We start from the raw sequence: 18,122 nt of genomic DNA, 5'->3' as shown, positions 1-18,122 counted from the left end.
TTTTTGGACAGTAATATAAGGACACCGGGGTCTATAAATTAGAGGCCTCTCGTAAACTGTTTCAAAGTTGCAACACATTTTATCAATGGACCATGTAGGCCTAAACCTGTAGTCCCTGTTTTGGGAATATTCTGCCTGTTTTTCTTTCCATTTTAGGGTGATGACAAGTGTGCGTGTGCTTCTCTGTGTTTTCCTCTGGCTTCAGTGCTACAGATTTAGTTTTTACTGGCAGATGGATTACGGTGATCTTCCTCACCTCCAGCTGTCACTCAATGGACTACACTAACAGCAGTGCACGATTACGACCATGCATGTTTATGCGCATCAGAATGGATCCACTTGAGAATCTCTGCTGGTAGGCCTATGGACATTGGCCTAAATGAATTTGAAAAAAAAAATAATAATAATAATCTTACGCAAACTTCGGAGTATGAAACCTTGATCTGTTTGCATCGCGTCCAGATTGAATAAAGGGGCCAAACTATAAGGAACGACGATGGCAGGGGCCCCTCAAGGCTCAAGGGCAACTGTGTGCCAACTGGTTTTGTCAGAATTAATTAGGATATTGTCGAGAGTATTTAACCAATAGGCTATATCGCAACATTACCCGATGAGAAAACGATTAAATAAATTGCTGTCCTGTCTTAGGATAAGCTATTTTCATCATTTTAATTTTATGATTTAACTTTGCTACATTGTCGGAATTTATATTTGTAAAAACTAGGGCAAAGAAGAAAACTAGCCTATAAGCAGGGGAGTGGGGGGGAAACAAGGGGTTTCAGGTGGTAATATTTACAGTCTATGGGTAAAACCTAATAATTTTGCAACAAGGCCCCAAGGCAGGATAATTTGTTCATGAGTATCCGGTTAGATTTCTCTTCCCACAGTCACGTCGAGTCTTCTCTTTATCAAATAACAAAACTAAATAACTGTTTTAATTAATCCGTTTCTTAGACTACATTATGATGTGAGCCACCACTGGTCAGCTCCCAGTTCTGTAATGGTAGGCTACTGGACACAGTGTTGGCCATGAAAGGGGAGATAAAAAGAAAACAAGGATAAAAAAAAAAGACAAGACAAGAAAGTAAGAAAACGTATCAGTGAAAAAGACTAGAACAGAAAAACACCTGGTTTATTTTAGCAGATGTGTTGTGCGCCACCCAGTGGTGACAAGTCGCCACTGCAGCCTGCCCGTCCGCGTGGACTCATGAACAAGTGTGTGTTTAAAGAAAAAGAAAAAGGACATTAGAAAGTCTCTGTTTTCTGACAGAAGGTGAACGTCTAAGGAGCTCCTGTGCTTGCGTATACCAGCCAGGAGCGTTTGTGTTTTACGTGTTCATTGTTCTCGATTCATTCCTTAAAATACATCTTTCACCAAAACCGGAAGTAAATAAACACATCTCAGTTTCTTCCTGTGACGTAGTGCTAGCTCTCGATGCTACACGCGGGAAACAGGCGAAGCTGCACACTGCATTGACAGTAAGCCACGAAGTTTTCTAATTCGATACTTTAGCTTGTTACGGCACATTATTTCCTCACTAAGGTTTCTTACATGGGATTATAGTCTACCTTTGCGTGTATGTGTTGCTATTACGTGTCCAAATGTACTCTGAACATCACATACATTTCTTTACACCGGCCTACCTCTGCTGGAGCGCTCGATTTGATGTACACGGTGCGTCTATCGGGGGCGGTGTCGTTGCGCGTGGGTTCGATATAGAAGTCCGGGCGTCGTCGGTCAGTAAAAGAAGCGCCGCTCAGTGTAGCCTAGCTATTGTGAACGGTGCAGCGCGGAAACAAAATAACTTTAATGTTATATAATAGTGAGATATAAAGGTGTTTCTTAACCTTTAACAAACAGCTGAACACCTGAAGGAATAACATGTGGTTTAGAAAATGACTTTTAACAGTCGACGACATGAACTGTGTGCTATCTTTGTTAGCTGTGAGCCCTGCGCGGTGCTTCAAGTGGGGGAGATTTATGGTCAGAAATGCTTTAAATTACAGTGATAAATAACAGTAGTTCAATTTGAAAGAAAAAAAAAACACTTTAATTATGATCTGCGCCACCACAGATGGCTTTTGGTTCTCGCATCATGACAGAACAATAGGTCTATCTCTCCCTTTCATTCATCAGTCTGAGAGTCACAAAGGTCTCCACACGACTGACTAGTTGCTGAAATAAACTGCGAAATCAATGAAAATGATAGTTTCTAGATTAACACAATCCCATTCTAGGGATAGGGATACATTGCATGCTTGCCATAAGGTCTCTGAATGTGTCTATATAACTTAAATGCACTTTCTTCTGTTTTCTTCAGAGCCTCAGAAGCTGAGATGGGAGACACACTGGAGTTCAACGAGATTTATCAGGAAGTCAAAGGCTCCTGGGTCAGTGTCCCCCATTAATGCCTCTTCTGGGGGAAAGATAAATTGAAGCCTAGGTGTATATGTTCTGGGGTTTTATAGTTGTGCATCACACTGTATGTTAATAGTATTTTAATTGCCAGTTTGTTCGAGGGCAAATACGACAAATCTGTCTGTTAAGCAAGAGAATAGAGGTTAATACAATCTTAAAGTATTCAAACTTCACTGCCTTGTAAGCGTGGTAGAGATAATTAATGCTGGAAATAAGTTAGTATACTACAGTGTTTCCCCTGCCGGCCCCCCCTGAAGGTCAAGTAATTTTCTTGTTAATTTTAAGATTGATTTTTGGGCTTTTTGTGCCTTTATTGTAGACATAGGATAGTGGATAGAGTCGGAAATCAGGGAAAGAAGTCATTTAAGGATACCTTTCCGATAGAAAAGAACAGCTGTCATTAAAAGTAACACATGAACACCAAGATTCCTTCAAGTGTTTGTGTCGTCGTGTCGGCTTGTCCCCACCCCCCCACAACGCTGTAAACCTAGGGCAAACACTGTACTATAAATAGGCTGCACTTTATTATAAACTCTTTAAAGCCGTGATACCAGTTCAGTACTGTAGTATTATTACGAGAATAAATGTTTTATAACAGTCTTGGTATTAAGGTAAAGGTGTAAAAGTTCTACCTGTAAAATTAGTAAAATATTGAAATGTCATGTTGTGTAGTTTAAGCAAAAACAAATGACATATGAGAGCTGATCTAATTCTAGAAATAGTTCATAAAGTGTCGACTCTAACTCCTAAAATGCAGAATTTGGGATTGGCGAGACAGCAGTTACTGCAACCCAATATCATAATTCATTAGCACACCCTACAATGGATTTGTTTCTCTTCTTCACTAAAGTAGGGGCATACACAGAAAATATATATATTATGCCACTTGGAGCTAATGATTTAAAGAGGGGGGAAATACTGATTTTAGATAAGAAAAAGTAAAAAAAACAACAGAGCAGGGACACTGAGTGTTATCAGAAAGTGTCATGTCTGTTAAAGCCAGCAATACTGTATATTAGTATTAACTTTATTCCACCTATAATCTTTTTTTCCTGCTGGTATCAGAGAGAAGTACTCAGTATCAGCCAATACTCAAGACTACATAACAGAATTAACACCTGGAAGAAAAAAAATAATCTGATCATTTCTGTTTAAACTAGACATGAATTTTCTGGGATTAACCGTATTGGTATTAACTGAGGCTGTCCAATATGATGGTAAAGGTTCACATTTATAGCAGTATTGAATTAATTACCCAGAAGCGGTTGAGTTCTACAGAAAGGTTGATACAGACAGCACAGGTTTTTGATTATCAGATTTAGAGTTAAACTTTTATTCAGGACAGAAACTTACAGTTATTATTAATATTATCTTTTCATCTGCCTAACGTGCTGTTAAGTAGTCTTCTGGTCTGTGAAATGTACGGTTGAGGAAAATTACACCAGCCTAAGTTCTCTGCTTTAAATTGTTTGTTATGTCTGAAACCCAAACATTAGCTTAGTGTCATGACTCAGAAAACCAGTAAATGTTGACTTGGAAAATACTGGAACAAGAGACAATTTCACCTCAAATATGACTCGGTTGTTAAATGTTGTAAAATGTTGTCATAATTGATTACTGTGCCGGTTCTCAGCCTTCCTTTAAACAATCTTTCAAGGGAATTCAAGAACCTTTTGTTTTAACACAAGCCCTGTACCTGCTTTGTCTTTCCAGAATGATGGACGGCTGCGTTTCAGCAAACAAAATGTGGTTTATAAGAGCAGCAAGACGGGGAAGGTGGACAGCATCCCAGCTGGTGAGCTCAACCATGCCCAGTGGAGACGAGTGTGTTTAGGTCACGGCATCAAGCTGAGCACCAGCACGGGACATGTTTACAAATATGACGGCTTCAGGGACACAGTGAGTGTAGCTTCTATGTTTTTGACATACAGTACCAGCAGTCTGCTTGTTAACCTTTTTTCTTTTTGCAATCAAGCAGTGATTTTACAGTTTTTTTTAATGTTCATAATTGAGCGGGCTCTAATTTTCACTCTCATGTTGTTCTCATTTTCCTGTTGTCAAATGTCAATAGATTCCAAATTTTCCCCCTGGTTGTATTTGTCTGTTTCTGGGAAATGATTGTTACCTTCCTCAGAGGGAGAACAAGGCAACAGTGGAATATTACAGACGGTCACACACTGCTGTGTTTATATCAAGTAATGTGAAGAAACAAAACAGGGCCACCACAGATGACCAACCTCCATCATATATCAAACATTGACACAGAATTAAACACTATCATCTTGAGAAAAGGCCACCACTTGAGTGTGGTGTGTGTGTGTGTGTATTGCTAACAAAAGTATGTGAATGAGTCGGCTCTTCTCTCCAGAGCTCCTAATGGGATTAATGAGGGAAACCAGCGCTAGCATGTGTGTTCCATAAACAGTGTAATCATCGGCTCATGTGAGTCAGTGTTTATGTCAATCCACTGAAACAATTTGGCTCAGAGGACAGACAAGGAAAAAAAATTGCGGTTGTGTTTGTTTTTTATCACTGTATTTTTTTTCTTTGCCCTCCTGCTCTGAGTGTACGGGGATTGTCAGCACACAAGTTAAAAACTGGGATGGAGGGGCGGGTAAAACCTGGACTCTTGAGTGGCTGCGTCTCCTGGGGTTAATCAGCATATTTTTTTTGGTGGGGGGGGGGGGGGAGATGAATCCTCTTGTCTCAGAGCGTAGGGTGTGATGTCATTGTTTATGATCCCACAGCCAGCGTCAGTAATCGGAAGTTGGCGGAAGGTTTAGCTGCTGGCGAGCCGGACAGAAGCTTTGATGCATCTGTCCCGATAAAGTGTCTTTGAGCAAGATGTTGACCCTTTGCCAGAGAGTCGGATTTGTTGCTGACCTGTAACTGTCAGCTGGCGGAGCAGGGAGTGAAGAGGCATTCATATTGTATAGTTTTACAGTCACTGACATTTTATTTTATTGCTTATTCTGGTCACCAGCCGATCTATTCTATTAATGTATTGTCTGCATTACATTTTCACACGCTAGAATGACTCAAACAGCCATTGTTAACACCCTTTAGCCCGAGGTTTTCAATGTAACTCATTAGGGATGTAAAGATTAATCATGATAAATTGATTCAAAGGTGTCAAGATTCACATCGGTACTCTGAAAATAGAATTGCAATAATATCGTGAGCGTCAGCAGCTGTAGAGCAGAGGCGGTTGGCAGAGCAAGATTTTGAAATTGAGGACACACCACCGTCTTTTTAAATTGGAGGTGTGGAAGCACCTCAAGCACTGTGGCAAAACAAAGCTTAACGAGAGAGAATCGCCACCACAGGGTAGCATGCGACGTAGGAGTGAAAGGTCATCTTGTTATGTTGTTGGGTGCCAGAATAGAAGGAGTAATGACAGTTACGTCTTTCTACCATATACCAGCAGCCACTGCCCGTCAACAACATGTAACATGCTGCTTACCCCTTTATAATATCTCACATAGCAAGTGTGACTAATTATCATAGTTGTTAAACTTGTTGCTGTTTAAAAACATGTAATCTATAACACACAGATATCAGTTCAGCACCTGTCCAACATGTTAAATCCAACTACTACTTGTTTCTTGTTTTTTAAACTGCAGACTGAATGATGTTGAGAGAGCTGGTTTGCTCGTATATCTGCGTGTGTGTGTGTGTGTGTGTGTGTGCGCGTGTGTGTGTGTGTGTGTGTGTGTGTGTGTGTGTGGAGGGATGGTGGGGGAGCCTGTGTTTATTATGATTAAATGAGCTAAACAGAAAATCTGCCAAAGCTGTAATGAGGAGGTGGGAAACACTCACCAGCAGGCCTGATGAGGACACAGGGAATGAACACACACACACTCATACACACATATTCACTCTCTCAGACTTTTGCACACTGTTTTGTTTTGTTACAAATTAACACAAACAGGCACTTCAGCATATTTTTTATGAATTCTCACATCTGGTCACACATGCTTCTCTATCTAAATCACATCTTAATCCAGGCTCACAAACATCCTAATGAACTGTGTTGAAAACACACACGCTCGCACACTTTTGCACACACTAGCTCTGCGCTCTAATTGGCTGTAATAACCTTATGGACAGGCAGATATCCAGGTGCCTAAACTCTCTTTCCCACAGAATCTCATTCTTTAGTCTGCACACATACACACTGCAATTACTTCCACATGTGTATGTATGTGTGTGTTCTACTAAGACACCGCCTGTGTGTGTGTGTGTGTGTGATTAAGCATGTGTTTGTTGCTGTGTGTGAGTGTGTGTCCTCTCCAGTTTTAAGCAGGCCTGCAGGATAAATAAACAGGCTGATTGTCAGTGGCGGTGTGTAGGGGAAGAGGATAGACAGGGCGGATGGATTACATTCACCTCCAGTGTTCCCAAGTGGCCTCAGCGGCGGGCGCGGCTATAATTGCATTGTGATTAATTAGCCCTCCATCCCCTCACTCCTTTTTTGAGGCTGTTTGTCTTGGTTTTGACCCATGTAGTGACAGTGTGATACTGCCTTAGTTCCTTAAAACCTTTCCTCTTTTCCATTTTCCATTTTTCTTTCTTCTTACTCTTCATCCGTTCCGCTCCTGTCAACTTAATGTTCTGCTTTACCCTGTGCCCCCAGACACCTCTAACTCTCGGTTCTCGCTGCTACCTTTTTTCCATCAGGACTTTGAGAAGATTTCCGAGTTTTTCAAGACTAACTACAAGGTGGAGCTGACAGAGAAAGACATGTGTGTAAAAGGATGGAACTGGGGAACAGCAAAGTTCTCAGGTAAAAACAAACATGCATACTCAACAATCTGATCAACAATTATTCTCTCACATAAAGATTTTTTATTTTGTTCTGAAAACTAAGAGCGGCGTGAAAATGAGCTCCTGCAATGACATATCAGTTATTTCTCAAAGATTCAACATGTATTTTTATCCATCAGGACTTCTTTCTCTTTTAGGAACAACAAAGGATGATTTACCACTGACACCAGTTTTTCTCTCTCTTTCTTCCTCCCCTCTTCCTGTGCAGGGCCGCTGTTATCATTTGACGTGAATGACAATTCAGCATTTGAGATCCCGCTGGCCAACGTATCCCAGTGCGCCACGGGGAAGAACGAAGTCACTCTGGAGTTTCACCAGAATGACGACACGGAGGTCTCCCTTATGGAGGTCCGATTCTACGTCCCACCCAGCCAGTCTGATGAAAGGCAAGACCCTGTTGAGGTAAAGAAGGACGGCCTTAATCCTTTTCTAGAAGTGTTTCTCTCAGTTTTTATCCTCCTTTGATTCAGATTCAGACAACTTTATCAGTCTCAGAAGGGCAATTCAGTTTCACAGCCTACCGAGTCATTGAAAGAAGATATTTGTGTATGTGTTTGCTGCAGGCATTTGCCCAGAGTGTGTTGTCTAAGGCTGATGTCATCCAGGCCACAGGAGATGCTGTGTGTATCTTCAAAGAGCTGCAGTGTCTCACACCCAGAGGAAGGTAAAAGATCCACACAAAGCAAAGTCATTCCCAGATTTTTTCATTTAAATATTATTCTTCCAAGCTTCCACTAACCCTGAAATGTTTGTAGCATGTTTCAGTAGAAGCCACATTGGCCGCTTGTCTTGGCTACTCTCTTATCTCTCTTTGTTTCTTCACACAGATATGATATCCGTATATATCCGACTTTCCTTCACCTCCATGGTAAGACCTTCGACTACAAGATTCCCTACACCACCGTCCTCCGTCTATTCTTGCTGCCTCACAAGGATCAGAGGCAGATGTTCTTTGTTGTAAGTGGACTTTCTTTGTACCCTGGATAAGCATGTTCCCTGCTGTTTCTCCCGATCCTTCTCACACCCTTTTATACTGTTCTTTTCTTTTTGTAATGTTTTTATAGATCAGTCTGGATCCTCCAATCAAGCAGGGTCAAACGCGTTATCACTTTCTCATCCTGCTCTTCTCCAAGGAAGAGGACCTCAGCCTCACCCTCAACATGAGCGAGTGAGTTTTTGAGAGTGAAAGACAGCAGGATTTTATGGGCTGCAAGTAGAGCTATAGTTGTGATAAACCATCTTTATGTTAGGACAAACTTTATGTATTGAAGATGCTCTTTCTGGTGTTGTGAAGCGTGAGTCCACTAGAGAGAGCCAGAGGCCTGGAGGCGTTATGTCTCTGTGTTATCGTTTGAGAGTGGAGCCTCCTCTCTACTTTGTATTGCTTCTTATAAACCCCAGAAAGCGCTCAAGGTGCCACTCTTTAAGATAATGAACCCTGTCCTGTCCTATGTGTGTCCATCAGAGAGGACGTGGAGCGCCGCTATGAGGGCAAACTGAGTAAAAACATGTCTGGATCTCTGTATGAAATGGTTAGCAGAGTGATGAAGGCTCTCGTCAACCGAAAGATCACTGTGCCCGGAAACTTCCAGGGGTAATCATCCAGTAGAAGCATTGAAAACACATTTTCTCTATATATTATTTATATATCTATATCATATCTTGCTAAAAATGCCACATTTCTTCAGTCATTCTGGGGCTCAGTGCATCACCTGCTCCTACAAGGCGTCCTCAGGCCTCCTCTACCCCCTGGAGAGGGGCTTCATCTATGTCCACAAGCCCCCAGTCCACCTGCGCTTCGAGGAGATCTCCTGCGTCAACTTTGCTCGAGGCACCACAACAACGCGATCCTTTGACTTTGAGATCGAGACAAAGCAAGGAAATCAGTACACTTTCAGCAGCATTGAGAGGTGAGGAGACAAACTCTGTTTTAAGCACACGGACATCCCGTATTCTATCAAGATGATTAAATATATCGGTATTTATTAAAGAGAAACATGTTTATTCATAACTCTCATTCACATTAATCTCTTAATCCTTTTTACACATTATTTTAATTTGAAAATTAAAAAAAATGTGACCGGTGGAAAACTAAATCGAACCTGACCACATGGCAGACATTGATCAGAAACTTGTAGTAAGCTTTAACAGGACTCAGTATCCTTCTTTAATATACCAGAAATGTCTATACACTCAAATAGTTTCTTTGGGTCCAAATGGCCAAAACTTTTTAAGGCGTTAAAATCCTTAATGTGAATAATTTTGCTGGCTAAAACATTATGACTAAAGTGTATGTCATTGCGACCTAAGGCGGAACCATGGGGCGAACAACTACCCCACAAACTGACCCAACATAACACAACAGGCCCCCTCCTAAAGCCTCTCCTTTCAGAAGTTAGCACAGAGCTCCTGATCGACAAATCTGTAGATCCTGGGAAGACACAACAGAGAGGGGAGAAAGGCACAAACGGAACATAAAACAAACAGCAGTATCAAAAGTAAGAATGAGTCCCGCCCCCACGTTTGGATTTTGGTTTTAACTATAACTAAAATCCAAAGAATTGTGTTATTCTTTTATGCATAGCTGCATTCATTTTGCAGACCAAACTTGAAAGCAGACGAACAGTAAATGTGTCACCCAATGTAACTGAGAGTAAGAACAATAACCATCGTTGTCAGGCCAAAGCCCCGTGCAGGTACCTGCGGATTGATCTGTTATTAAACTTTAAACAGTTTTAAGTGTAGGCAAAGATATGAATTGAAATGTTCATAGTGAAACATAAATGAGATGGCTCATCTTTCTCTTCTCTGTATTATCTATCCTTTACTTTATAACCCTGTCATTCTGCTTTCCTCTTAGGGAAGAGTACGGCAAACTGTTTGACTTTGTTAACGCCAAGAAGCTCAACATCAAGAACAGAGGATTCAAAGAGGTAAGTGTTTTGTCGTTAAAACCCCCTCCAGTGAGGAGAAGATTCATGATACGAGTTCTGTAAAACTTCCATCAGAGATATTGATGCTTGTTGCCCTTCTTCTGTGTGTCTGTCCGTGTGCCCTGTAGAAGAAGGTGGGTATGGTAACGGGCGTCATGTGTGTGGACAAGGCTCTTTTATTTGTGTGGAGTGATCTCTGCTTGCATGGTATGCTGCTGCGTGCGTGTGTGGGGGTGTGTGTGTAACTCAGGACTGTGTTGGATGTTACCGATACAGATGGTTTTGAATCTGATCAAATCTGGGTGATTTATGCCTAATCATGGTGTTGAAAGAGCGTGGGACCGTAATAACTGAGTGTTTAGGTGTGTGTGGGTTTGTTTGCATCGTGCTGGCTAATGTGTGGCCTTGGGGCTTTTGGTGTGCTTTAACACTTGACACAGCTGTCATCATGACCACCTCCTGAACTCAGGCAGTGCTGATTACGCTCTATGCTGTCTGTTGACACGTACAACTTCCTGGTCTGTGTGACAACAATGTCTGAGCACCAAATCAGTCTCCACTCGTAAATTGGCCATCTGTTGCCATGGTGATATGTTCAGCAGAGTAGGTCAATCAAAATGAATGGGCCTGCTCTCCATTTCCTGTTTGTGTTAGAAAGCTTTAATGATTGGTCGTACTGTATATCCTGTGGCATACACAGGTACTGATGCATGGAGATTGGAAATAGAGGTGGGATTTAATAAGGAAAGACTTGATTTCACAATACAATACAACCAGCCTAAACAGGTCCAGGATGTTGCGCTGAACGGGAAACAAGTGAAGACAAAGACGTCAAGCCTCATCCAAGAACGACTTGTGACAACCAACTTGTTCTGAAGTGACACTTTTATTTTTTACTTTGGGGAGCTGGTAGCTTTAAGTAATCTTTTTGTTGCTGCATTATTCTATTTATCAAAGCTCACATAACGACACCTTCATGGGAACATCAGACTCCTTTCATCACATATCTTTGAGCTATTTACAAATCATAGTTGCAGTTAAACGAGTTTGCTTAATAGGACTTGGACAATAAGTGAAAGGTTGATCTAAAACTGGCTTCAAGAGCAGTACTTAAAATACAAAGCATTGTGTTTATTTCATTTAATTACTGCAGAAAAAAGACGGGTCTGATCACTGTTCAGCTCCCAATGGCAATTTTATTTAGACAGAGCAACGTTTTGATCCTGAAGAGCATTTTTTAAAATAACTTTTTCTTACGTTGTGATGTCTAATGATTAATCATTATTAAAGTAATGGTTGATTGCAGGTGATGGAATAGATCCATATGTCAGTGCTGTATTTTGACAGAGAAATTTGTTTTCAGGGCATGAAGGGTAAAATTGACGAGTACAGTGACTCAGACGAAGACCAGCATGACGCCTACCTGGAGAGGATGAAGGCTGAGGGCAAGATCAGAGAGGAGGGCAATGACAGCAATGATTCAGAGGGTGAAAGCGGTGAGTAAGAGTCCCTGTTACACAGAGGTAGATCAAACATGTTGAGTTTAAGATATGCAATGATTTGATCTGGTGCTTCTCTGTCCCTCTTTCCTCTGTAGATGAGTCGTTTAACCCCGGAGAAGAAGATGATGACATTGCAGAAGAGTGAGTGACTTTTCCCTTTAATTTCAATATTTATTACTCCAAGAACAGAATGTTAGTTTCATCAGCTTTTCTTCCTTTCATCTTTGCCTCTTTCTTTAAGCTTACAAAACTCGTCTTGTTTCCTTACGTGTGTCCATCAGGTACGACAGCAACGCTTCCGCAAGTGACAGCAGTGATGACGGGGACGACAGTGAGGATGATGGCGCAAAGAAGAAGGTCAAAAAAGTCAAAGTTGTGAAGGAGAAAAAAGAGAGGAAACCACGCAGAGAGGTAGAGAACAGTTGGTATGGGGGAAACATGAGAGAAATATCTGAGAAATTGATCAAATGTATCTGACTATTTCCATCCTTTGTTCACTGAGCGTAGAAGAAGAAGAAAGAAACCGGTGGCCCTAAAAGACCGATGAGTGCCTACATGCTGTGGCTCAACTCCAGTCGTGAGAGAATCAAGTCTGAGAACCCGGGAATCTCCATCACTGAGATTTCCAAGAAGGCTGGAGAGATGTGGAGACAAATTGGCAAAGAAGAGAAGGAGGTGAGATATTAAATATGTCTTTATTAATGAATTTACTTTAGTTATTGACCTCAACATTAGATATTTCACTTTGAAAGTTTGCATTTTACATTTAGGTTTTCTATGAGACTGAGACTCTGACACATTGGGAACTTTGTGTTTTAATGACTAATGATTTAAAAGCAGCAAGAGTCAGTGCTGTCCGCATAATCATAATGTGAAAATGTAAATCTATTGAAGATGCATTAAGACTTTAGTTAACATTTCAAATTCAAACTCTACTTCAGAAAATTTTAAGAGCTTTCCATTTTGGTCATCTTAATTAATTATGATATTTCTTAAATAAGTCCAGTTATCTTAAGTTGTATGCAAAGCTTTATTCATTCACTAATTCTTCTATGACATGCTCCCATGTCTGCATTCATAGCAGAGTGAATCCTATACATTTTTTGGTCATTGTTGGAAACATTGAATACCTGCTATTTAAACTTTTAAAGTCAGAAAAAAAGACTGGAAAATGCATTTATTTTTTGATTGAGTTTTTTCTCCGACCCCCATCTCTTTTGAAAGATGTTAAACATGAGCCATGAACATGAACAACTCTATCAGAAATGAGCTTAAGCTTCATCTAAAGTAGTGTGAAGAATGTGTCTTTATCCATGATGCTTTGTTTAATCGTCCGTGTTCTCTCTTTAGGAGTGGGAAGGCAAGGCTGGAGAGGCCAAGAAGCAGTACGACAAAGCAAAGAAAGAGTATTTAGAGAGCGGCGGCGGCGGCAGTGGAGCAACCCCCTCTTCAAAGAAGTAAGATGTCAAAAACTGAAACTCATGTTTGGATTCTTATCACAACAAGTCAAAAACCTTTTTTTCTTCTTCTCATCCTTTAGAGAGAGTAGAAAGTCTGGAGGCAAGAAGGAGGAGAAGAAGAGGAAATCTTCCGGTGGCGATAAGGACAAGGAGCGGGGAGGAGGAGGAGGAGGAGGAGGCGGAGGAGGAGGAGGAGGCGGCAACGACAGCTTCAAGAGTAAAGAGTTTATCGAGACCAGTGAGAGTTCATCAGACTCTGACCACAAGAGCAAGTCCAAGAGGAAGAAGGTAAAGCCAGTAATGATATCAGACAGATAATGGTTCCTGCAGAAGGAACTGTTATGAGATTGATCCTCATGTACTTGTCCTCTGTTGCACCACAACATTCAGACATCACTCGCTTCAGTCAGCCACATTGATAGATGTGTATCAATTTAACGGCATCATATATGCATTAAGGCAGGGGTCTCCAACCTTTCTTCATCTGAGAGATACTTTCAAAAAATTAAAGTGGCCAAGGGCTACTTGCATCAAATTGCTTGCATTTATTTACATAGCTCAGCTGAATTAAGCTACTGTTTGTACATGTGTGAAATTGCAATAAGCCAATGCTTATCAATAATCTTAAATTCACATCAATGTCCAAGAAAACATTAGTACTTCATACTTGTTTTTATGGGCCAAATATATGAATAGTGGGAAGAGATGCATTTACCGTCGTCCGATTTTTATTTTAATTTTTAACACAGTCGGTCAACCTATAGGTGAGCTACTGAAAACCTGCCCGGGCTACCTGTTGGAGACCCCTGCATTAAGGTTTAACCACTCTTAGTGATATGGTTAACATGAAGTAGTCCTCTGGTACTGGACAATTAGACCAAACACATGCAGCTGTGTTAGCAGTTCTAATTTATTCTCTCTAGAATAATCAACTGTCAATTTTTGCTAGAAAAAGAACCAAACATGTGTGTGATTCAAAACAAACAGATTAAAAGCTGCTCATGGTCCAGGGTTTTTATACCAAACTGTGTTATATCTAAATGCATCTGGATGTCTAAATTGCCTTAATTGTACATTTGAGCAGTGAAGAGGCAGACAGGAAATGGAGGGGAGAGAGGAGAATATGATGTGCAACAAAGGTCGCCGTCCTAAATGGAATTTGCAGCATTGTGGCTCTGCTGCATGCTCTTTGCTTACCAAGGCACTCTAAGAGAGGACTTGTGAAACAGTGATAGTATCCTCTTTTTGTGTTCATCAGGAACATTTTTACGCAGAGATGCATTCATTTAAAAACAGGTCGACTTCAAGTTCTTGTGTTTCTGTTCTATTTTAGCTCTGCAGAATTCCTACAGCTGTAGCTTCATATACCTGCAGCCAGTGTTCATAGGCTTTGTTTTTTATGACATCATTGGACTAACTTTAGTTTGGTTTATATATAATCAAACAATACAGAATGATTGTTGTTGATTGACAGACAGACAGTCACCATGGTTACTCACTCTCACCTGCCTGCTGCACACAATGGCCCTCACTTATCAAATGTACGTACGGCAGAAAAATGGGTGTACGGTCATTTCCACGCAAAGTTCGGCACTTATCAATTTGGACGTGAGCGTCAGGTCTCATCTCGTGTACGTACATTTTCAACTCAGTGTGGACTTGCAGTGCAGTGAATCTGTCTGTGTTGGAGAATAATTAGATCACACTATAAAAGTGCTTGTTAAGAAGGATAGAGGTTCACAGATTTACTGTTAGATAAGATATGGCATCTAAAATGTATTTTATATTACGCTCCACCTCAAACGATCTCTGTAGGCTACATTGCTTTTTAAATAATGTGGAGCAGCGTGAGCTGTCGGGTGATTTCTTTAGTTGTGTTATATTTTATGAATGATTTTATGTTTGTTTAATCAATTTACTTTACAGATTAAAGATTAGAGAGGCTGCTTTCGGTAATTACATGCTAACGTTCATGCGCACAGGAATATCACTGCAGAAAATACTGAGACAAATTAAAACAGAAAAACTAAAAACAGTTAATTTAAAATGACAGAAAAACTTTCCAGAGGATACTAAATACAACTTTTAGCCTCTGAAATATGAAATATTTAGGAATACAGAACATCAACATTAGATCATAACTAATCGGCATGTCCGGAGATTTAAATAATAAATATGCTGATGTGCCACATGCGTAATTGCGCACAGCAGACGCACATAGGCCAGACAACATGTGACATAATAACGAATGAAGAAATCCCGGGGCTGTAAGACAGAGTCGGGACCTTCTTGTGTTAAATTCTTATGTTTGGAAAGAAAGCTAATCGGATGAGAAGTGAACATTACACAGCGTTTGGTAAAAATTTTTATAAAAAATTATAAAAATTTCATTATGTTATAGACTAGATTATGTACGTTACATATCACAGATGTTTAAATTAATTATTGGTTCGGTTATCCACACCAACGCTGTTGAGATTTCATGCATGTGTATTTCTTCTGACATGCTTTAATCCTAAATTTCAGGCTGCCAGACAACACAATGCTATTCCTCTTTACTTCTCTCTGTTATGGTGTCACTCAGGTCATATCTTGTTTCTCTTTTTTTGCCGTATTACGTGTCTCCATGCCGTAAACTCTGGGGGCGAGGACAGCTAAACCGTGAATAAATAGGGGCGTGGTATTTAAATGACCATCGTTTCCAGCTGCCACACTTATCAACACCCAGTCATGCGTACGCTGTGATCAGCCAGATACGCACGTTTCATAGGTCCCACGTGGAGCCTGTTGTACGATGATTTCTACACCAGATTGATGTAAAAGTAACTGAGCAAACTATGCAGATAAGTGAACTGTTGCTCACGCCGTGTCGGTTTGGAAAAATATCACAACAGTTGCATATAACCTGGATGGAGTTGTTTTTGCGGACTTGAGTTTCGTTTTTGTTTTCTCCGCTGCGGGGGAGACGCGTCTGTGTCGGAGCATAAACTGCAGCATGATAGAATAAACACATAAGCCCGGTTCTACGATCCCTCTGCTTTGGCAGATCGTCAGCATGTTCAAATCCTTCACGATCTAAGATCGTTATATCGCCCACCACTAGTTGATAGCTTGATCAATGGAGAGCTACAGAGATAACTAAAGGTAAGATTGAGAGAGAGAGAGAGAGAGAGAGAGGTTATAGAAACATGTTAGTACATTAAGGGTCTGATTTACTAAGCTCCATATTAAAGAGTACTAAATTGCGCGTTCACTCCAAATAATTGCACGTTTGGTTGATGTGCGATTTGCGGGTGATCTACTAAGAAAATTTGCTTGAATGACAACAGGTGAAAACCTTGTGGAGGCCGTAGTATTTAAGTTAGATTTTTGCGTATTATATTGGTTTACATCACGGATAGTTTGGACAGAAAGCAGGATGACTGCAAGCCCAAAATAGGTATTAGTGGAAGAGGCAATCCAATCCAACTTTATTTATAGAGCACATTTAAAAACAACAGAGTTGACCAAAGGACTTTACATCAAATAAAATGACAATCTCATCTTAACTGTTGTCATTTTAACACTGAGGATCTAAGTACAGCCTCGTGAAACAGAAAAAATTGTGTCTTTGTTAACATTCAAACACCCTTTTTACCCTCTTGGTTTTTTTTGTTTTTTTTAGAAGGAATCTGAGGAGGAGGAGGAGGCTGCATCCACACCTGCCAGCTCAGAGGAAGATTCAGACTAAACACACACTGCTACACATGTACACACATGTACACACAAACACCAAGGACCAAGCATTCATACAATCTGTGTTGATTCACACAAACGGACTGGCAGACCCACCAACAGACAAGTTGTATTTGTTTTCTCCTCCGTGTCTTTTATAAGTTCAAATACAGCTATTGACTGTTCAAGCTTCATTTAGTATTTGATGTTTGTTAATTCCCGTGGAAAAATCTGTGAAACGGAGGAATACTTGTGTAATGCTTTGCCCAAAATTCTTGAAGGGTTTGACTATTTTACCCATGGGGAGGGTTTTTGTAGTTTTTCTTAGCACTGAGAAGTGTAGGAGTTATCTGATGAATTAATGTGGAAAGGAAGAAAGGAGCACATGCTAAACAATTTTGTTCCTCGTGTGTAGAGCATTTAAAAGTTGAACTTAACGGCTTATGTTTTGAAATGTCATGTTTTCAGGCTTCAATAAATAAATGGCTCATTTTTAATAAAAAAAAATACTCTCATTGCTTTTTTAATGACTCCACGGCTACAACATCCATTGAAAGAGGCTTTATTATCAGGACTGCTTGGAAACATCTTTACATTTGGTGTCCACAGATTGAACACACTCATTGGTTATATTGTCTGACCCAAAAGTGAGGCTTATTGTTACCTCAAGAATGACCCACTGAAAGTGATATCTGCTTCTTTGTAGAACTTTTCATCACACTCCTCATTTTGAATTTAAAATAGCAGCTCAGCTTCGGTTAAATTAGCATTTTGATTCACATAAAGGACTGATGTTACACACATTTATTGTTAAGCACTTTTCAAAGCAGCTATTTAAAACAGTAAATAGAACAAGGATACACATCTTATTGTAAAGCATTGACAGAATGAAAAATGGTAAAAGGAACTGAAGTGAAATAGAAATTGCCCAGCACCAGTTAAACAAATTAAAAAAACGTTGAGACTGATTTAGAGGACCCTGAAGTTGTAGGTCAGTAATCTTCATAGAGCTTCACAAACAAGAGGCCTGTACTGCAAAAAGTTGAATCGCACCATAAACTATAAACTATGCAATGGTGCATAGAAAAGAGGCAAGATAGAAATAAAATGGGAGAACAGCAAGAGTGAAACAGGAAGTACATGCAGTGAAAAGGCAAGAAAATACAATTAAATAAAGTTAAAATAATAAGAACAATTAAAATGTTAAAAGCAAAAAAAGTTAAAATCAATAAGATCAGAAATTAAAACTTGGAACTGTCTCTGTTAC

At 40.2% G+C, this 18,122-nt stretch overlaps 1 protein-coding gene across 2 annotated transcripts; it reads left to right on the top strand.

Annotated features, from left to right (window-relative positions):
- The first annotated feature begins 2,235 nt into the window (after nt 1-2,235).
- Nucleotides 2,236-17,362, top strand: ssrp1a (structure specific recognition protein 1a). Of its 2 annotated transcripts, none has more exons than XM_061048007.1 (17): nt 2,236-2,391; nt 4,133-4,318; nt 7,100-7,205; nt 7,455-7,648; nt 7,810-7,910; nt 8,074-8,203; nt 8,311-8,414; nt 8,712-8,840; nt 8,935-9,156; nt 10,107-10,179; nt 11,543-11,675; nt 11,777-11,822; nt 11,963-12,092; nt 12,189-12,356; nt 13,032-13,138; nt 13,222-13,429; nt 16,806-17,362. In XM_061048007.1, the coding sequence occupies exons 1-17, from the start codon at nt 2,278-2,280 to the stop codon at nt 16,869-16,871; spliced, it is 2,217 nt and encodes a 738-aa protein (XP_060903990.1). In that variant the 5' UTR covers nt 2,236-2,277; the 3' UTR covers nt 16,872-17,362. The 2 variants fall into 2 exon arrangements, with proteins under 2 accessions (XP_060903990.1, XP_060903989.1); XM_061048006.1 differs by having other exon boundaries at nt 10,107-10,185.
- The last annotated feature ends 760 nt before the right edge of the window (nt 17,363-18,122 follow it).

This window comes from Labrus mixtus, chromosome 10, assembly GCF_963584025.1.
Source record: "Labrus mixtus chromosome 10, fLabMix1.1, whole genome shotgun sequence".
Taxonomy (NCBI): domain Eukaryota; kingdom Metazoa; phylum Chordata; class Actinopteri; order Labriformes; family Labridae; genus Labrus; species Labrus mixtus.
Note: the sequence above shows the minus strand (reverse complement) of the source record. Positions and strands in the feature narration are given on the sequence as shown.

Bases quoted from the DNA above. Each gene is read 5' to 3' on its own strand.
- ssrp1a (XM_061048006.1), top strand. From the start codon at position 2,278: ATGTGTCTATATAACTTAAATGCACTTTCTTCTGTTTTCTTCAGAGCC. The intron at 9,157-10,106 runs GTGAGGAGACAA...CTTTCCTCTTAG, and splicing joins ACTTTCAGCAGCATTGAGAG to GGAAGAGTACGGCAAACTGT. The intron at 10,186-11,542 runs GTTTTGTCGTTA...ATTTGTTTTCAG, and splicing joins GAGGATTCAAAGAGGTAAGT to GGCATGAAGGGTAAAATTGA.